The sequence below is a fragment of the Salvelinus namaycush genome, chromosome 6, assembly GCF_016432855.1.
Source record: "Salvelinus namaycush isolate Seneca chromosome 6, SaNama_1.0, whole genome shotgun sequence".
NCBI classification, from domain to species: Eukaryota; Metazoa; Chordata; class Actinopteri; order Salmoniformes; family Salmonidae; genus Salvelinus; species Salvelinus namaycush.
Window position 1 is genome coordinate 6,750,420 of NC_052312.1, and position 16,287 is coordinate 6,766,706.

Genomic DNA, 16,287 nt, shown 5'->3' on the forward strand with positions numbered 1-16,287 from the left:
ACATGGTGGAGGCAGGTAGGCCCAGAGTCCATAGACCTGAACAGGGTGGAGGCAGGTAGCCCAGAAGTCATAGACCTGAACATGGGTTACTGGTGTGGTGGCAGGTAGGCTTATAGTCATAGACCTGAACTGCTTGGAGCAGGTAGGTTTCAGAGGCATAGACCTGAACATGGTGGATGCAGGTAAACCCAGAGTCCATAGACCTGAACATGTGGATGCAGGTAGGCCGCAGAGTCATAGACCTGACATTGTGGGGCAGGGGGCCAGAGTCATAGACCTGAACATGGTGGAGGCAGGAAGGCCCAGAGTCATTACACCGGAACATGGTGAGGGCAGGTAGGCCCAGAGTCATAGACCTTAACATGGTGGAGGCAGGTAGGCCCAAGTCATAGTATCTGACACTGGTGGAGGCAGGTAGGCCAGAGTCATAGAACCTGAAACATGCTGTGGCGGGTAGGCCCAGAGTCCTAGACCTGAACTGGTGGAGGCAGGTAGGCCCAGAGTCATAGACCTAAAATGTGGGAGGCAGGTAGGTCTGGAGTCATAGACCTGAACTCCTGGAGAAAGGTATGGCCCAGAGTCAGGGACCTGAACATGGTGGAGGCAGGTCGCCCAGAGTCCATAGACGACATCCTGGAGGCAAGTAGGCCCAGAGCTTGACCTGAACATGGTGGATGCAGGTAGGGCCCAGAGTCCTAGACCTGAACAATCCTGGGGAGGCAGGTAGGCCCAGAGGCCATGGCCCTGACATGGTGGATGCGGTAGGCCCCCAGAGTCCTTAGACCTGAACATCCTGGAGGCAGGTAGCCCAGAGTCATAGACCTGAACATGGTGGAGCAGTGTCTCAGAGTCATAGACCTGAACATGGTGGAGGCAGGTAGAACCAGAGTCATGTGACCCTGAACTGGGGGATCATGTAGGCCCAGAGGATAGACTGAACTGGTGGAGGCAGGAAGGCCCAGGTCATAGACCTGAACAGGGTGGACGCAGTTAGGCCAGAGTCCTGGACCTGAACATGGTGGATGCAGGTAGGCCCAGAAGTCATAGACCTGAACATCCTGGAGGCAGGTAGGCCCAGAGTCATGGACCTGACATGGTGGAGGCGGTAGGCCCAGAGTCATAGACCTGAACATGGTGGAGGCAGGTAGGCCCAGAGTCTAGACCTGAACATGGTGGAGGCAGGTAGCCCAGAGGCATAGACCTAAACATGGTGGCAGGCAGGTAGGCTCAGAGTCATAACCTGAACTGGTGGAGCGAGGTAGGCCTCAGAGTCATAGACCTGAACATGGTGGAGGCAGTAGGCCCCGAGTCATAGACCTGAACATGGTGGAGGCAGTGGCCAGAGTCATTAGACCTGAACATGGTGGAGGCAGGAAGGCCAGAGTCATAGACCTGACAATGGTGGGAGGCAGGTAGGCCCAGATTCATAGACCTGACATGGTGGGTAGGTCCGGCCCAGAGTCATAGACCTGACATGTGTGGAGGCAGGTAGGTCCGAGTCATAGACCTGACATGGGGGTGGCAGTAGCTCAAGATTCATAGACCTGAACATGCAGGAGGCAGGTAGGCCCAGAGTCATAGACCTGAACATGTGAGGCAGGAAGGCCCCAGAGTCTAGACCTGACATGTGGTGGCGGTAGGCCCCGAAGTCATGACCTGAACATGGGTGGAGGCAGGTAGGCCCCAGAGTCTAGACCTGACTGCTGGAGGCAGGTAAGAACCAAGAGTCATAGACTGAACATGCTGGAGGCAGGTAGAACCAGAGTCATAGACCTTACATGGTGGAATGCAGGTATACCCATAGTCAAAAGCCTGAACATGTGGAGGCAGGTAGCCCAGAGTCATAGACCTTAACATGGTGAGGCAGTAGGCCCAGAGTCATGGAACCTGAACTGGGTGGTGGCAGGTAGGCCCAGATTCTAGACCTGAACATGCTGATGCAAACAAGGTAGGCCCAGAGTCATAGACCTGAACATGCTGGAGGCAGGTAGGCCAGGTCATAGACCTGAACATGCTGAGGCAGGTAGGGCCCTGAGTCATAGACCTAACATGGTGGAGGCAGTAGGCCCAGAGTCATGGACCTGAACTGGTGGAGGCAGGAAGCCCAGAGTCATAGACATGGACCTGGTGGGAGGAAGGTAGGCCCCAGAGGTCAATAGTACCTGAACATGGTGGAGGAAGGTTGGCCCAGAGTCAAAAGCCTGAACATGGTGGAAGGCAGGTAGGGCCCAGAGTCCATAGACCTGAACTGGTGGAGGCAGGTAGCCCATAGTCCATGGACCTGAACAGGTGGAGGCGGTAGGCCCAGAGTCATGACCTGACCATGGTGGAAGGCAGGTAGGCCAGAGTCATAGACCTGAACATGGTGGAGGCAGGTGGCCCGGTCATAGACCTGAACAATGGTGGTGGCAGGTAGCTTTAGAGTCTAACCTGAACATGCTGGAGCAGGTAGGCTCAGAGCATAGACCTAACATGGTGGAGGCAGTATGAACCAGGTCATAGACCTGAACATGGTGGATGCAGGTAGGCCCAGGTCAGAAGCCTGAACCGGTGGAGGCAGGTAGCCAGAGTCATAGACCTGAACCTGTGGAGGCAGGTAGGCCCAGGTCATAGACCTGACATGGTGGAGGCAGAAGGCCCCAGAGTCATAGACTGAACATTGTGGAGGCAAGTTATGCCCAGGAAAAAAGTCATAGAACCTGAACATGGTGGGGCAGGTAGGCCCAGAGTCATGGACCTGAACATTGTGAGGCAGGAAGCCCAGATCTAGACATGGACCTTGTGAGGCATGGTAGGCCCAGAGTTATAGACTCTGAACGATGCTGGATGGCAGTAGGCCCAGAGTCTATGACCTGAACATGCTGAGGGCAGGTAGGGCCCAGAGTCATAGACCTGAACAGCTTGGAGGCAGGTAGGCCCTGAGTCATAGACCTGAACATGGTGGAGGCAGGTTATGCCCAGAGTCATGGACCTGAACATGGTGGAGGCAGGAAAGGCCCAAGTCATAGACATGGACCTGGTGGAGGCAGTAGGCCCAGAGTCCATAGACCTGACATGGTGGAGGCAGGTTGGCCCAGAGGTCAAGCCTGAACATGGTGGAGGCAGGTAGGCCCAGAGTCATGGACGCCTGAACATTGGTGGAGGCAGGTAGGGGGCCATAGTTCCCTAGACCTAACATGGTGGAGGCAGGTAGGCCCTGAGTCATAGACCTGAACATATGGTGGAGGCAGGTAAGGCCCGAGGATTCATAGACCTGAACATGGTGGTGGCAGGGTTAGGCTTAGAGTCATAGACCTGAACATGCTGGGAGCAGGTAGGCTCAGAGTCATAGACCTGAACAGGTGAGGCAGGTAGAACCATGAGTCATAGACCCTGAACATGGTGGATGCAGGTATGCCCAGAGTCCAAAGCCTGAAAATGGTGGAGGCCGGTAGCCAGAGTCATAGATACCTGAACATGGTGGAGGCAGTATGCCCAGAGTCCATGGACCTGACATGGTGGTGGCAGGTAGGCCCAGAGTCCATAGACCTTAACATGGTGGAGAGGCAGGTAGGCCCCAGACTCATAGACTGACATGGTGGGAGGCAGGAAGGCCCAGATTCATAGACTGAACATGGTGGAGCAGGTAGGCCCAGAGTCCATAGCCTGAAACATGGTGGAGGCCAGGTAGGCTAGTCATAGATCTGAACATGGGGTAGGCAGGTAGGCCAGAGTCATAGACCTGAACATGCTGGAGGCAGGTAGGCCCAGAGTCATAGACCTGAAGATGGTGGAGGCAGGGTAGGGCCCGAGTCCATAGACCTGAACATGGTGGAGCAGGTAGGCCCAGAGGTGTAGACCTAAACATGGTGCAGGCAGGTAGGCTCAGAGTCATACCCTACATGGTGGAGGCAGGTAGCCAGAGTCATAGACCTGAACATGGTGGAGGCAGGTAGGCCCAGAGTCATAGACCGAACAGGTGGAGGCAGGTAGGCAAAGAGTCATAGACCTGAAACATGGTGGAAACAGGAAGGCCCAGAGTCCTAGACCTGAACATGTGGGAGGCAGGTAGCCCATTAGCATAACCGCGTGGACTGGTGGGAGGCAGGTAGGCCCAGAGTCTAGACCTGGAACATGGTGAGGCAGTAGTCCCAAGTCATAGACCTGAACATGGTGGAGGCAGGTAGGCCCAGAGTCATAGACCTGAACATGGTGGAGGCAGGTAGGCCAGAGTCCAAAAGCCTGAACATGGTGGAGGCAGGTAGGCCCCAGAGTCATAGACCTGAACATGGTGGAGGCAGGTAGGGGCAGAGTCATGGACGCTGAACATGGTGTAGGCAGGTAGCCCAGAAGTCATAGGACTGGACATGTGGAGGCAGGTAGCCCAGAGTCATAGACCTGAACATGGTGGAGGTAGGTAGGCCCAGAGTCATAGACCTGAACATGGTGGGGCAGGTAGGCCCAGAGTCATAGACCATGACATGTGGTGGCAGGTAGGCCTCAGATCATAGACCTAACATGTCAGGAGGCAGGTAGGCTCAGAGTCATAGACCTGAACATGGTGGGATGGCAGGTCTGCGCAGAGTCATAGACCTGAACATGGTGGAGGCAGGTAGGCCCAGAGGTCATAGACCTGAAAAAATTGTGGAGGCAGTAAGGCCCAGAGTCATAGACCTGAACAGATGGTGGAGGCAGGTAGGCCCAGAGTCATAGACTGACATGGTGGCGGCATGTAGGCCGTCATAGATCTGAACATGGTGGGGCAGGTAGGCCAGAGTCATAGACCTTCTTGAACATGCTGGAGGCAGTAGGCCCAAGAGATCATAGACCCTGAAGATGGTGTAGGCGGTAGGCCCAGAGTCATAGACCTGAACATGGTGGAGGCAGGTAGGCCCAGAGTCATAGACCTAAACATGGTGCAGGCAGGTAGGCCAGAGTCATACACCGAACATGGTGGAGGCAGGGTAGGCCCAGAGGTCATAAGACCTGAACATGTTGGAGCAGGTAGGCCCAAGTCATAGACCTGAACATGTGGAGGCAGGTAGGCCCAGAGTCATAGACCTGAACATCCTGGAGGCAGGTAGGCCCAGAGTCATAGACCTGAACATGTGGAGGCAGGGTAGCCCAGAGTCTAGACCTGACATGTTGAGGTAGGTAGGCCCAGAGTCATAGTAGACCTGAACATGGTGAGCAGGTAGTTCCAGGAGTCATAGAACCTGAAACATGGTGGTGGCATGTAGGCTCCAGAGTCATGAGACTGAACATGCAGGAGGCAGTAGTCCCAGAGTCATCGACCTGAACATGGTGGAGGCAGGACGGCCCAGAGTCTAGACCTGAACATGGTGGAGGCAGGTAGGCCCAAGTCTAGACCTGAACATGGTGTAGGCAGGTAGGCTCCAGAGTCATAGACCTGAACATAGCCTGGAGGCCAGGTAGACCCAGAGGTTCCATAGACCTGAACATGTCTGAGCGGTAGGCCCAGAGTCCTAGACCTGAACATGGGTGGAGGCAGGTAGGCCCAGAGTCATAGACCTGACATGGTGGAGGCAGGTAGCCCAGAGTCATGGACTGAGACATGTGGAGGCAGGAAAGCCCAGAGTCATAGACATGGACCTGGTGAAGGCAGGTAGGCCCCATAGTTATAAGACCTGAACATGCTGGAGGCAGGGTAGGCCCGAGTCATAGACCGTGAACATGCTGGGGCAGGTAGGCCCAGAGTCATAGACCTGAACATGCTGGAGGCATGTAGGCCCCAGATCATAGACCTGAACATGCCCTGGAGGCGGTAGAGCCCTGATCATAGACCTGAACTGGTGGAGGCAGTAGGCCCAGAGTCATGGACCTGAACATGGTGAGGCAGGAAAAGCCAGAGTCTAGACATGGACCTGGTGAGGCAGGTAGGCCCCCGAATTCAGGACTGACATGGTGGATCAGGTTGGCCCAGAGTCAAAAGCCTGAACATTGGGGAGGCAGGTAGGCACCAGAGTCCATAGACCTGAACATGGTGGAGGCGGTAGGCCAGAGTCATGGACCCTGACATGGTGGGAGGGCGGTAGGCCCAGAGTCAGAGACCTGAACATGGTGGAGCAGTAGGCCCAGAGTCAAGACCTGAACATGGTGGAGGCAGGTAGCCCAGAGTCATTAGACTTGAACATGGTGGTGGCAGGTAGGCTTAGAGTCATAGACCTGAAACATGCGAGGCAGGTGGCTCAGAGTCATAGACCTGAACATGGTGGACGCAGGTAGAACCAGAGTCATAGACCTGAACATGGTGGATCAGGTAGGCCAAGAGTCCAAAAGCCTGAACATGGTGGGAGGCAGGTAGGGGCCCGAGTCATAGACCTGAACATGGTGGAGGCAGTAGGCCCAGAGTCGGACCTAACAGGGTGGTGGCAGGCAGCCCAGAGTCATAGACCTGAACATGCTGGAGGCAGGTAGGCCCATAGTCATAGACCTGAACATGCTGGAGGCAGGTAGGCCCAGATGTCATAGACCTGCCATGCTGGAGGCAGGTATGCCCCTGAGTCTAGACCTGAACATGGTGGGGCGGTAGGCCCAGAGTCATGGACCTAACATGGTGGAGGCAGGAAAGCCCAGAGTCAATAGACATGACGCTGGTGGAGGCAGGTAGGCCCAGAGTCATAGACCTGAACATGGTGGAGGCAGGTTGGGCCCAGGTCAAAAGCCTGAACATGGTGGAGGCAGGTAGGCCCAGAGTCCATAAGACCTGAACATGGTGGAGGCAGGATGTAGCCCAGAGTCCCTGGACCTGAACATGGTGAGGCAGTAGGCCCAGAGTCAATAGACCTGAACATGGCTGAGGCAGGTAGGCCCAAGTCTAGAACTGAACATGGTGGAGGCAGGTAGGCCCCAGAGTCATAGACCTGAACATGGTGGTGGCAGGTAGGCTTAGAGTCATAGACCTGAACATGCTGGAGCAGGTAGGCTCAGAGTCCATAGACCTGAACATGGTGTAGGCAGGTAGAACCAAGTCATAGACCTGACCATGTGATGCAGGTAGGCCCAGAGTCAAAAGCCTGAACTGGTGGAGGCAGGTCAGGCCCAGAGTCAATAGACCTGAACATGGTGGAGGCAGGTAGGCCCAGAGTCATGGACCTGAAATGGTGGTGGGCAGGTGAGGGGCCCAGAGTCATAGACCTGAACATGGTGGAGGCGGTAGCCCCAGAGTCATAGACCTGAACATGGTGGAGGCAGGAAGGCCCAGAGTCCATAGACCTGAACAGGTGGAGGCAGTAGGCCCAGAGTCATGACCTGAACATGGTGAGGCAGGTATGCCTAGTCATAGATCTGAACATGGTGGAGGCGGTAGGGCCCAGATTCATAGACCTGAACTGCTGGAGGCAGTAGGGCCCCAGTAGGTCATAGACATGAAGATGGTTGGAGGCAGGTATGCCAGAGTCCATAGACCTGAACATGGTGGAGCAGTAGGCCCCAAGGTATAGACCTAAAACATGGTGCAGGCAGGTAGCCAGAGTCATACACCTGATACATGGGTGGCGCAGGTAGGGCCCAGAGTCAAGCCCTGAACATGGTGGGGCAGGTAGGCCCATAGTCATAGATCCTGAACATGGTGTGAGGCAGGTAGCCCAAGTCATAGACCTGAACATGTGGAAACAGGAAGGCCAGAGTCCATAGACCTGAACATGGTGGAGGATGGCAGGTAGGCCCAGAGTCAAGACCTGAACTATGGTGGAGGCAGGTAGGCCAGAGTCATAGACCTGACATGGTGGAGCAGGTAGGCCCAGAGTCATAGACCTGAAAAAACCCAAAAAATTTGGGGTGAGGCGGTAGGCCCAGCTTCATAGACTGAACATGTGGAGGCAGGTAGGCCCAGAGTCAAAAGCCTGAACCTGGGTGGAGGCAGTTAGCTCAGATCATAGAACCTGAACATGTGGAGGCAGGTAGGCCAGAGTCATGGACCCTGACATGGTGTAGTGCAGGGTAGGCCCAGAGTTCATAGACATTGGACATGGTGGAGCAGGTAGCCCATAGTCATAAGAACCTGAACAGGTGGAGGTACATAAAAAAATTAGAGGCCCAGAGTCATAGACCTGAACATGGGTGGGGCAGGTAGGCCCATAGTCATAAAAAAAACCTGAACATGTGGTGGCAGGTAGGCTCAGAGTCATAGACTGAACAGCAGGAGGCAGGTAGGCCTCAGGTCCATAGACCCTGAACATGGTGGATGCAGGTAGGCCCAGAGTCATACAGACCTGAACATGGTGGGAGGCAGGTAGGCCCAGAGTCATATACCTGAAAATGGTGGGGACGCAGGAAGGCCCCAGATCATAGACCCTGAACCTGGTGTAGCAGGTAGGGCCGAGTCATAGACCTGGAACATGGTGGAAACAGGAATGCCAGAGTCTAGACCTGAACATGGTGGAAGCGAGGTAGCCCAGAGTCATAGACCTGAACATGGGTGGAGGCAGGTAGGCCCAAGTCATAGACCTGAACATGGTGGAGGAGGTAGGCCCAGAGTCTGACTGCACATGGTGGAGGCAGGTAGGCCCAGAGTTCTAGACCTGAACATTGTGGAGGCAGGTAGGGCCCAGAGTCATAGACCGGAACTGGTGAGGCAGGTAGGCCCAGAGTCAAAGCCTAACTGGTGGAGGCAGGTAGGCCCAGAGTCCATAGACCTGAACATGGTTGGAGGCAGGTATGCCCAGAGTTCATGGAAACCCTGAACATGGTGAGGCAGGTATGCCCAAAGAGTCTAGGACATGGGACATGGTGAGGCAGTAGGCCCAGAGTCATAGACCTGAACGGGTGGATGTAGGTAGGCCCCCAGAGTCATAGACTCTGAACATGGTGGAGGAAGGTCGGCCCAGATCATAAGACCTGAACATGTGGTGGGCAGGTAGGCTCAGGTCCATAAGACCTGAACATGCATGAGGCAGGTAGGCTCAGAGTCATGAGACCTGAACATGGTTGGATGCAGTAGGACCCAGAGTCATAGACCTGAAACCTAGGTGGAGGCAGTAGGCCCAGAGTCATAGACCTGAAAATGGGGAGCAGGCAGGACCCTAGTCATGACCTGAACATGGTGGAGGCAGGTAGGCCCAGAGTCATAACCTGAACATGGTGGAAACAGAAGGGCCAGAGGTCATAGAACCTGACATGGTGAGGCACGGTATGCCCCGAGTCTAGACCTGAACATGGTGGAGGCAGGTAGGCCTCAGAGTCATAACTCTGAACATGGTGGGCAGTTAGGCCCAGAGTCATAGACTTTAACATGGTGGAGGCAGGTAGGCCCAGAGTCATAGACCTGACATGGTGGAGGCAGGGTAGGCCCAGAGTCATAGACCTGAACAGGTGGAGGCAGGTAGGCCCAGAGTCAAAAGCCTGACATGGTGGAGGCAGGTAGCACAGAGTCATAGACCTGAACATGGTGAAGGAAGGTAGGCCCAGAGTCATGGACCTGAACATGGTTTAGGCAGGTAGGCCCAGAGTCAGTAGACATGGACATGGTGGAGGCAGGTAGGCCCAGAGTCATAGACCTGAACATGGTGGGGTAGGTAGGCCCAGAGTCAGTAGACCTGAACATGTGGAGGCGAGGTAGGCCCAGATTCATAGCCTGAACATGGTGGTGGCAGGTAGGCTCAGAGTCCATAGACCTGAACATGCAGGAGGCAGGTAGGCTCAGAGTCATATACCGAACATGGTGGATGCAGGTAGGCCCCAGAGTCATAGACCTGAACATGGTGGGAGGGCAGGTAGGCTCAGGTCCATCACTGAACATGTGGAGGCAGGTAGGCCCAGAGTCTAGACGCTGGAACATGGTGGAGGCCGGGTAGGCCCGAGTCATAGACCTGAACATGGTGGAGGCAGGTGAAGGCCCGAGTCAATAGACCTGAACATCCTGGAGGCAGTTAGCCCAAGTCCATAGACCTGAAATGGTGGAGGCAGGTAGCCCAGAGTCATAGACCTGAACATGGTGGAGGTAGGATAGGCCCAGAGTCATAGACCTGAACATGGTGGAGGCAGTAGGTCCAAGTCATAGACCTGAATCATGAGGGGAGATAGAGCCTCAGAAGTCAACATGACCTGAACATGAGGAGCAGGTAGGCCCAGAGTCAAGACCCTGAAACATGTGGAGGCAGGAAGGCCCAGAGTTCTCATAGAGCCCTGAACTGGTGGGGAGGCAGGTTAGGTCCCAGGTCATATGACCTGAACATGGTGGAGGCCAGGTAGGCCCAGAGTAAGCATAGACCTGAACATGCTGGAGGCAGGTGACCGGCATACCAAGGGAGCAGGTAGGCAGAGTCATGGAACTCTGAAAGCATGGTGGGGCAGGTAGGCCCAGAGGCTTCCACTAGACCTGAACATGGTGGAGGCGATGGCCCGAGTGCTTAACTAGGCAAAGCCATGTAAGATGGCTGAACGTAGTGAGTTAAGCCTGACATGGTGAGAGGCAGTAGGCCAGAGTCATAGACCTGTGAACATGGGCGAGGCAGGTAGGCCTCAGAGTCATAGACCTGAACATGGCGGAGGCAGGTAGGCCCAGAGTCATACGACTGACACTTGAGGAGTGCCCATCTAGCTGAAGGTGAGGCGGTAGGCCAGAAGTTCATTCGGACTTTCTTGAACATGGTGGAGGCAGGAAAGCACCAGAGTCATAGACTTGAGACCTGGTGGGGCCAGGTTAGGCCAGAGTCCATAGACCTGAACATGGGTTGGGAAAAAGGCAAAGAAAGTTAGGGGCCCAGAAGTCTTCAAGAGCCTGAACATGCTGTGGAGGCAGGTAGGTACCCAGTACCGGTCATAGACCTGAACATGCAGTGAGGCAGGGTAGGCCCAGAGTCATTATGCGACCTGTGTACATGGTGGATGGCATGGTAGCCCAGAAGTCATAGACACCTAAACATGGTGTGAGGGCAGGGTAGGTCCCAGAGGTTCATAGACTGAACATGGTGGAGGCAGGTAGGCCCAGAGGCATAGAGACCTAAGAACATGGGGGTGCAAGTAGGCTAGAGTCATTGACCGTACATGCAGAGCTAGGTCACTAGACCTGAACATGGTGGGCGGCAGGTAGAAAGAGTTCATAGACCTCTGAGTCGACATGGGGAGGTGCAGGTAGAGCCCGAGTTAAAGCCTGGAACTGGTGGTAGGCAGTAGGCCCGAGTCATAGACCTGAACTGGGGAGGCAGGTTCTAGGCCCAGAGTCTATGACCTAGAACATGGTGGTGCAGGTAGGCCCTAGACGTCATAGAACCTTTGAAACATTGCGTACGAGGCAGGTAGGCCCAGAGTCATGGACTCTGAACATGTGGACTGGAGGCAGTAGCCCAGAATCCAGTCAAGACTGAAACATGGCTGGAGCAGGTAGCCCAGAATTCATAGACCCTGAACATGGTGAGGGGCGGACGGCCCAGAGCAAGGACTAAGACATGGTGAGGCAGGAAAGCTCCAGAGTCATAACTGGACTGGGGAGCAAGGTAGGCCAGAGTCATAGACCTGAACATGTGGTTGGAGGCAGGCTTAGGCCCAGAGTCATAGACCTGAACATGGTGGAGGCAGGTAGGCCACCAGAGTTCCATGACCTGGAACATGGTGGAGGCGGTAGGCACGAGTCATGACCTGAACAGGGGTGGTGGAGGCAGGTAGGCCAGAGTACATAGAACCTGGAACATGGTGGAGGCAGTGTAAGCCCAGAGGTCAAATCAGACCTGAAAACCACTGGATGAGCAGGTAGGCCCAGAGTCATAGAACCTGAACATGCGTGGGGCAGGTAGCTAGAGTCATAGACTGAACATGTCTGACGGCAGGTAGGCCCAGGTCATAGGACTGAACATGGTGGAGCAGGTAGGCCTCCAGAGTCATTAGAACGTCTGAACATGGTGGGTGCAGGTAGGACCCAGAGCATAGAAGCCTTGAACATGGTTGAGGCAGGTAGGCCAGAGTCATAGACCTGAAACATGGTGGAGGCAGGAGGCCCAGAATGTTCATGGACCTGAACATGGTGGTGGCAGGTAGGCCCTCAGAGTCATAGACCTGAACATGGTGGCCCGCAGGGGCAGGTAGGTCCCAGATGTCATAGACGCTGAACATTGTGGCGAAGGCCAGTCCACTGCTGGGGAGGCAGGTAGGTGCCCAGAGTCATGGACCTGAACATGGTGGATGGCAGGTAGGCCCAGAGTCCCATAGCAGACTCTGAAACCTGGGAGGCAGGTATGGCCCAGAGTCCATGGACCTGAACAAGTGGGAGGCAGGTTAGGCCAGAGTCATAGACCTGAAATGGATGGAAGGCAGGTAGGCCCAGAGTCATAAGACCCTGAACCTGGTGGAGGCAGGTAGGCCCAGAGGATAACTCTATGAAAATGGTTGGGCAGGCAGGCTAGGCCCAGTAATCGTTTCATAGCACCTGTGAACATAGTGGAGGCAGGTAGGCCAGAGTCATAGACCTGACATGGTGACAGTACAAGCAGACGGAGGTGGAGGCGTAGGCCCAGAAGTGAACAATAACCCTTAACATGGTGCAGGAAGGTAAGGCAGATCATAGACCTGCGAATTAAACCATGCGTGGAGGCAGGAGCCCAGAGTCCATAGACCTGAACATGGGGGGAGGCAGGTAGGCCCAGAGTCATAGACCTACTGACATGGTGGAGCAGGCAGTAGGCCAGAGTCTAGACATTGAACATGGTGGATTAGGGCAGGTAGGCCCAGAGTCACGACTTAGACCTGGAACATGAGTGGATGCAGGTAGTCCCAGAAGATCAAAGCCTTTTGAAATCCTTGGTGGAGGCAAGGTAGGCCAGAGTCATGACCTGAAATGGTGGAGGCAGGTCGTCCCAGAGTCATGGACCTGAACATGGTGAAGTCAGGTAGGGCCCAGAGGTCATCAAGACCATGAACATGGCTGGTAGGCAGTGTAGGCAAGAGGCCATAGGAACCCTAGAACATGGTGCGCTAGGTAGCTAGGCTCAGAAGTTCATAGACCTGAACATGGTGGGAGGCAGGTAGGCCCAGAGTCATAGACCTGAACATGTGGAGCAGGTAGGCTCAGAGTCCATAGACTGAACATGAGGAGGCAGGAAGGCCCAGAGTCCATAAGACCTGAACATGGGTTGGAGGCAGGAGGCCCAGAGTCATAGACCTTGTGAACATGGTGGAGGTCAGTAGCCCCAGAGTACATAGACGCCTGAAAACTGCGTGGAGGCAGGTAGGCCCAGAGTCATAGGACGCTGAACGATGGGCGTGAGGCAGGTGCGGCCCGAGTCATAGACCGTTTGTTTTAACATGTGGAGACAGGTATGGCCACAGAGTCAAGACCTGGAACATGGTGGAGGGCGTAGGCCCAGAGTCATAAGACCTAAACAGGTGCAGGCCGGATTGTAGGCTCCAGATCTAGACTTTGAACATGGTGGAGAGGCAGGAAGGCACCAGAGTCATAGCTGAACACTGGTGGAGGCAGGTAGGCCCAGAAAATATTTATGTTCATTAGACCTGAACATGGTGGAGGCAGGTAGGGCCCATAGTCATAGACCTGAACATGGTGGAGGCAGGTGGCCCAGAGTCAAAAGCCGAACATGGGTGGAGGCAGGTAGGACCCGAGTCATAGACATAAGCATGGTGGGGCAGGTAGGCGAGAGTCATGGACCTGAACATGGTGTAGGCAGGTAGGCCCCGAGTCATAGACTGGACATGGTGGGAAGGCAGTTAGGGCCCAGAGTCTAGACTGAACATGGTGGAGTAGGTTAGGGCCAGAGTCATAGACCTGAACATGGTGGCGGCAGGTAGGCCCATAGTCATAGACCTGAACTGGTGGTGGCAGGTAGTCAGAGTCAAGACCTGAACATCAGGAGCGGTAGGCTCAAGGTCATAGACCTGAACATGGTGGATGCAGGTAGGCCCAAGAGTCATAGACCTCTGAACATGGTGGAGGCAGGTAAGGCCCAATCATAGACCTGAAAATGGTTGAGCAGGAAGGCCCAGAGTCATAGACCTGAACATGGTGGAGGCAGGTAGGCCCGGGTCATAGACCCTGACAGGGTGAGGCAGGTAGGCCCAGTCATAGATCTTAACATGGTGAGGCAGTAGGCCCAGAGTCCATAGACCTGAACATGCTGGAGGCAGGTAATGCCCGAGTCCATAGACCTGAAAGGAAAGAATGGTGGAGGCAGTTAGGCCCAGAGTCTAGACCTGAAACATTGGTGGAGGCAGTAGGCCCAGAGTCCTAACCTGAACATTGTGGGGCAGGGTAAGGCCCCAGAGTCATAAGACCTGAACATGGTGGTGCAGGTATGCTTAGAGTCTAGAACCTGACCATGCTGAGGCAGGTAGGCTCAGAGTCATGAGACCTGACACATGGGTGAGGCAGGTAGAAACCGAGTCATAGACCTGAACATGGTGGATGCAGGTAGCCCAGAGTCCAAAAGCCTGACATGGTGGAGGCAGGTAGGCCCCCCCCGATTCCATAGCCTTGAACAGGGGTGGAGGCAGGTAGGCCAGAGTCATGGACCTGACATGGTGTTGGCAGGTAGGCCCAAGTCATAAATGACCTGAACATGGTGGGAGGCAGGTGGCCCAGAGTCATAGACCTGAACATGGTGGGGCAGGAAGGCCCAGATATAGACCTGAACATGGTGGAGTGCCAGGTAGGGCCCAGAGTCATAAGACCTGAACATGGGTGGGGCAGGTATGCCTAGTCATAGATCTGAACATGGTTGGAGCCGGTGAGGCCGAGTCAATAGACCTGACATGCCTGGAGGCAGGTAGGCCCAGAGTCCATAGACCTTAAGATGGTGGAGGCAGGTAGGCCCAGAGTCTAGACCTGAACATGGTGGGGAGGCAGGTAGGCCCCGAGGTATAGACCTAAACATGGGTGCAGGCAGGTAGGCACTCAGAATTCATACACCTGAACATGGTGGAGCAGGTAGGCCAGAGTCACTATACCTGAACATGGTGGAGGCAGGTAGGCCAGAGTCATAGACCTGAACATGGTGGAGGCAGTAGGCCCAGAGTCATAGAACTGACATGGTGGAAACAGGAAGGCCCAGAGTCAAGACCTGAACATGTGGAGGCAGGTAGGCCCGGAAGAGTCATAGACCTGAACATGGTGGAGGCATGTAGGCCAGGTCATAGACCTGAACATGGTGGAGGCAGTAGGCCTCAGAGTCCTAAGACGCTGAACATGGTGGAGGCAGGTAGGCCAAGTCCTAGACCTTAACCATGGTGAGGCGGTAGGCCCGAGTCAAAAGCCTGAACATGGTGAGGCAGGTAGGCCCAGAGTCATAGACCCTAACATGTGGAGGCAGGTAGGCCCCAAGTCATGGACTGCACATGGTGTGGCAGGTTAGGCCCAGATTCATAGACATGGACATTGTGGAGGCCAGTAGCCCAAGTCCATAGACCTGAACATGGTGGAGGTAGTAGGCCCAGAGTCATAGACCTGAAACGTGGTGGAGAGAGGTAGGCCAGAGTCATAGACCTGAACACTGGGTGGCAGGTAGGCTCAGAGTCCCATAGACCTGAACCTGCAGGAGGCGAGTTAGGCTCAGAGTCATAGACCTGAAACTGGTGGAATGCAGGTAAAGGCCAGAGTCATAGACCTGAAACATGGGGTGGAGGCCAGGTAGCCCAGAGTCGACTAGACCTGAAAATGTGTGGAGTCATTAAGTCCACGCAGAGTCATAGACCTGAACATGGTGGAGGCAGGTAGGCCCAGAGAGTCATAGCCTGAAACATTGTGGAAACAGGAAGGCCCCAGCAGGTCATAGACCTGAACCTGGTGGAGGCAGGTAGGCCCAGAGTCATCAGACCTGAAGCATGGTGGAGGCAGGTAGGCCAGATGTCAATAGACCTGAACATGTGGTGGAGGCAGGTTAGGCCCAGAGGTCATAGACCTGCCATGGTGAGGCAGGTAGGCCCGAGTCCATAGACCTGACATGGTGGAGGCAGGTAGGGGCCCAAGTCTATACCTGAACATGTGGAGGCAGGTAGGCCCCAGAGTCAAAAGCCTGAACATGGTGGAGGCAGGTAGGCCAGAGTCCTAGACCTGAACATGTGGAGGCAGGTAGGCCAGAGTCATGGACCTGAAATGGTGTAAGGCAGTAGAACCAGAGTCCTAGACATGGACATGTGGAGGCAGGTAGGCCCAGAGTCATAGACCTGACACATGGTGGAGGTAGGTATGCCCCAGAGTCATAGACCTGAAACATGGTGGGAGGGCATGTTAAGGCCCAGAGTCATAGACCTGAACATGGTGGTGGAGGTAGGCTCAGAGTCATAGACCTGAAACATGCAGGAGGACAGGTAAGGCTCAGAGTCATAGACCTGAAGATGGTGGAA

At 54.9% G+C, this 16,287-nt stretch overlaps 1 protein-coding gene across 1 annotated transcript in view; it reads left to right on the plus strand.

Moving 5' to 3' along the window:
* The first annotated feature begins 6,172 nt into the window (after positions 1-6,172).
* LOC120049470 (VPS10 domain-containing receptor SorCS2-like) overlaps positions 6,173-16,287 on the plus strand; it is a 42,811-nt gene continuing 32,696 nt past the window's right edge. Inside the window, exon 1 of the mRNA XM_038995735.1 lies at positions 6,173-6,259. Within this exon, the coding sequence (XP_038851663.1) occupies positions 6,173-6,259 (87 nt within the window). The remainder of the gene's footprint in view (positions 6,260-16,287) is intronic.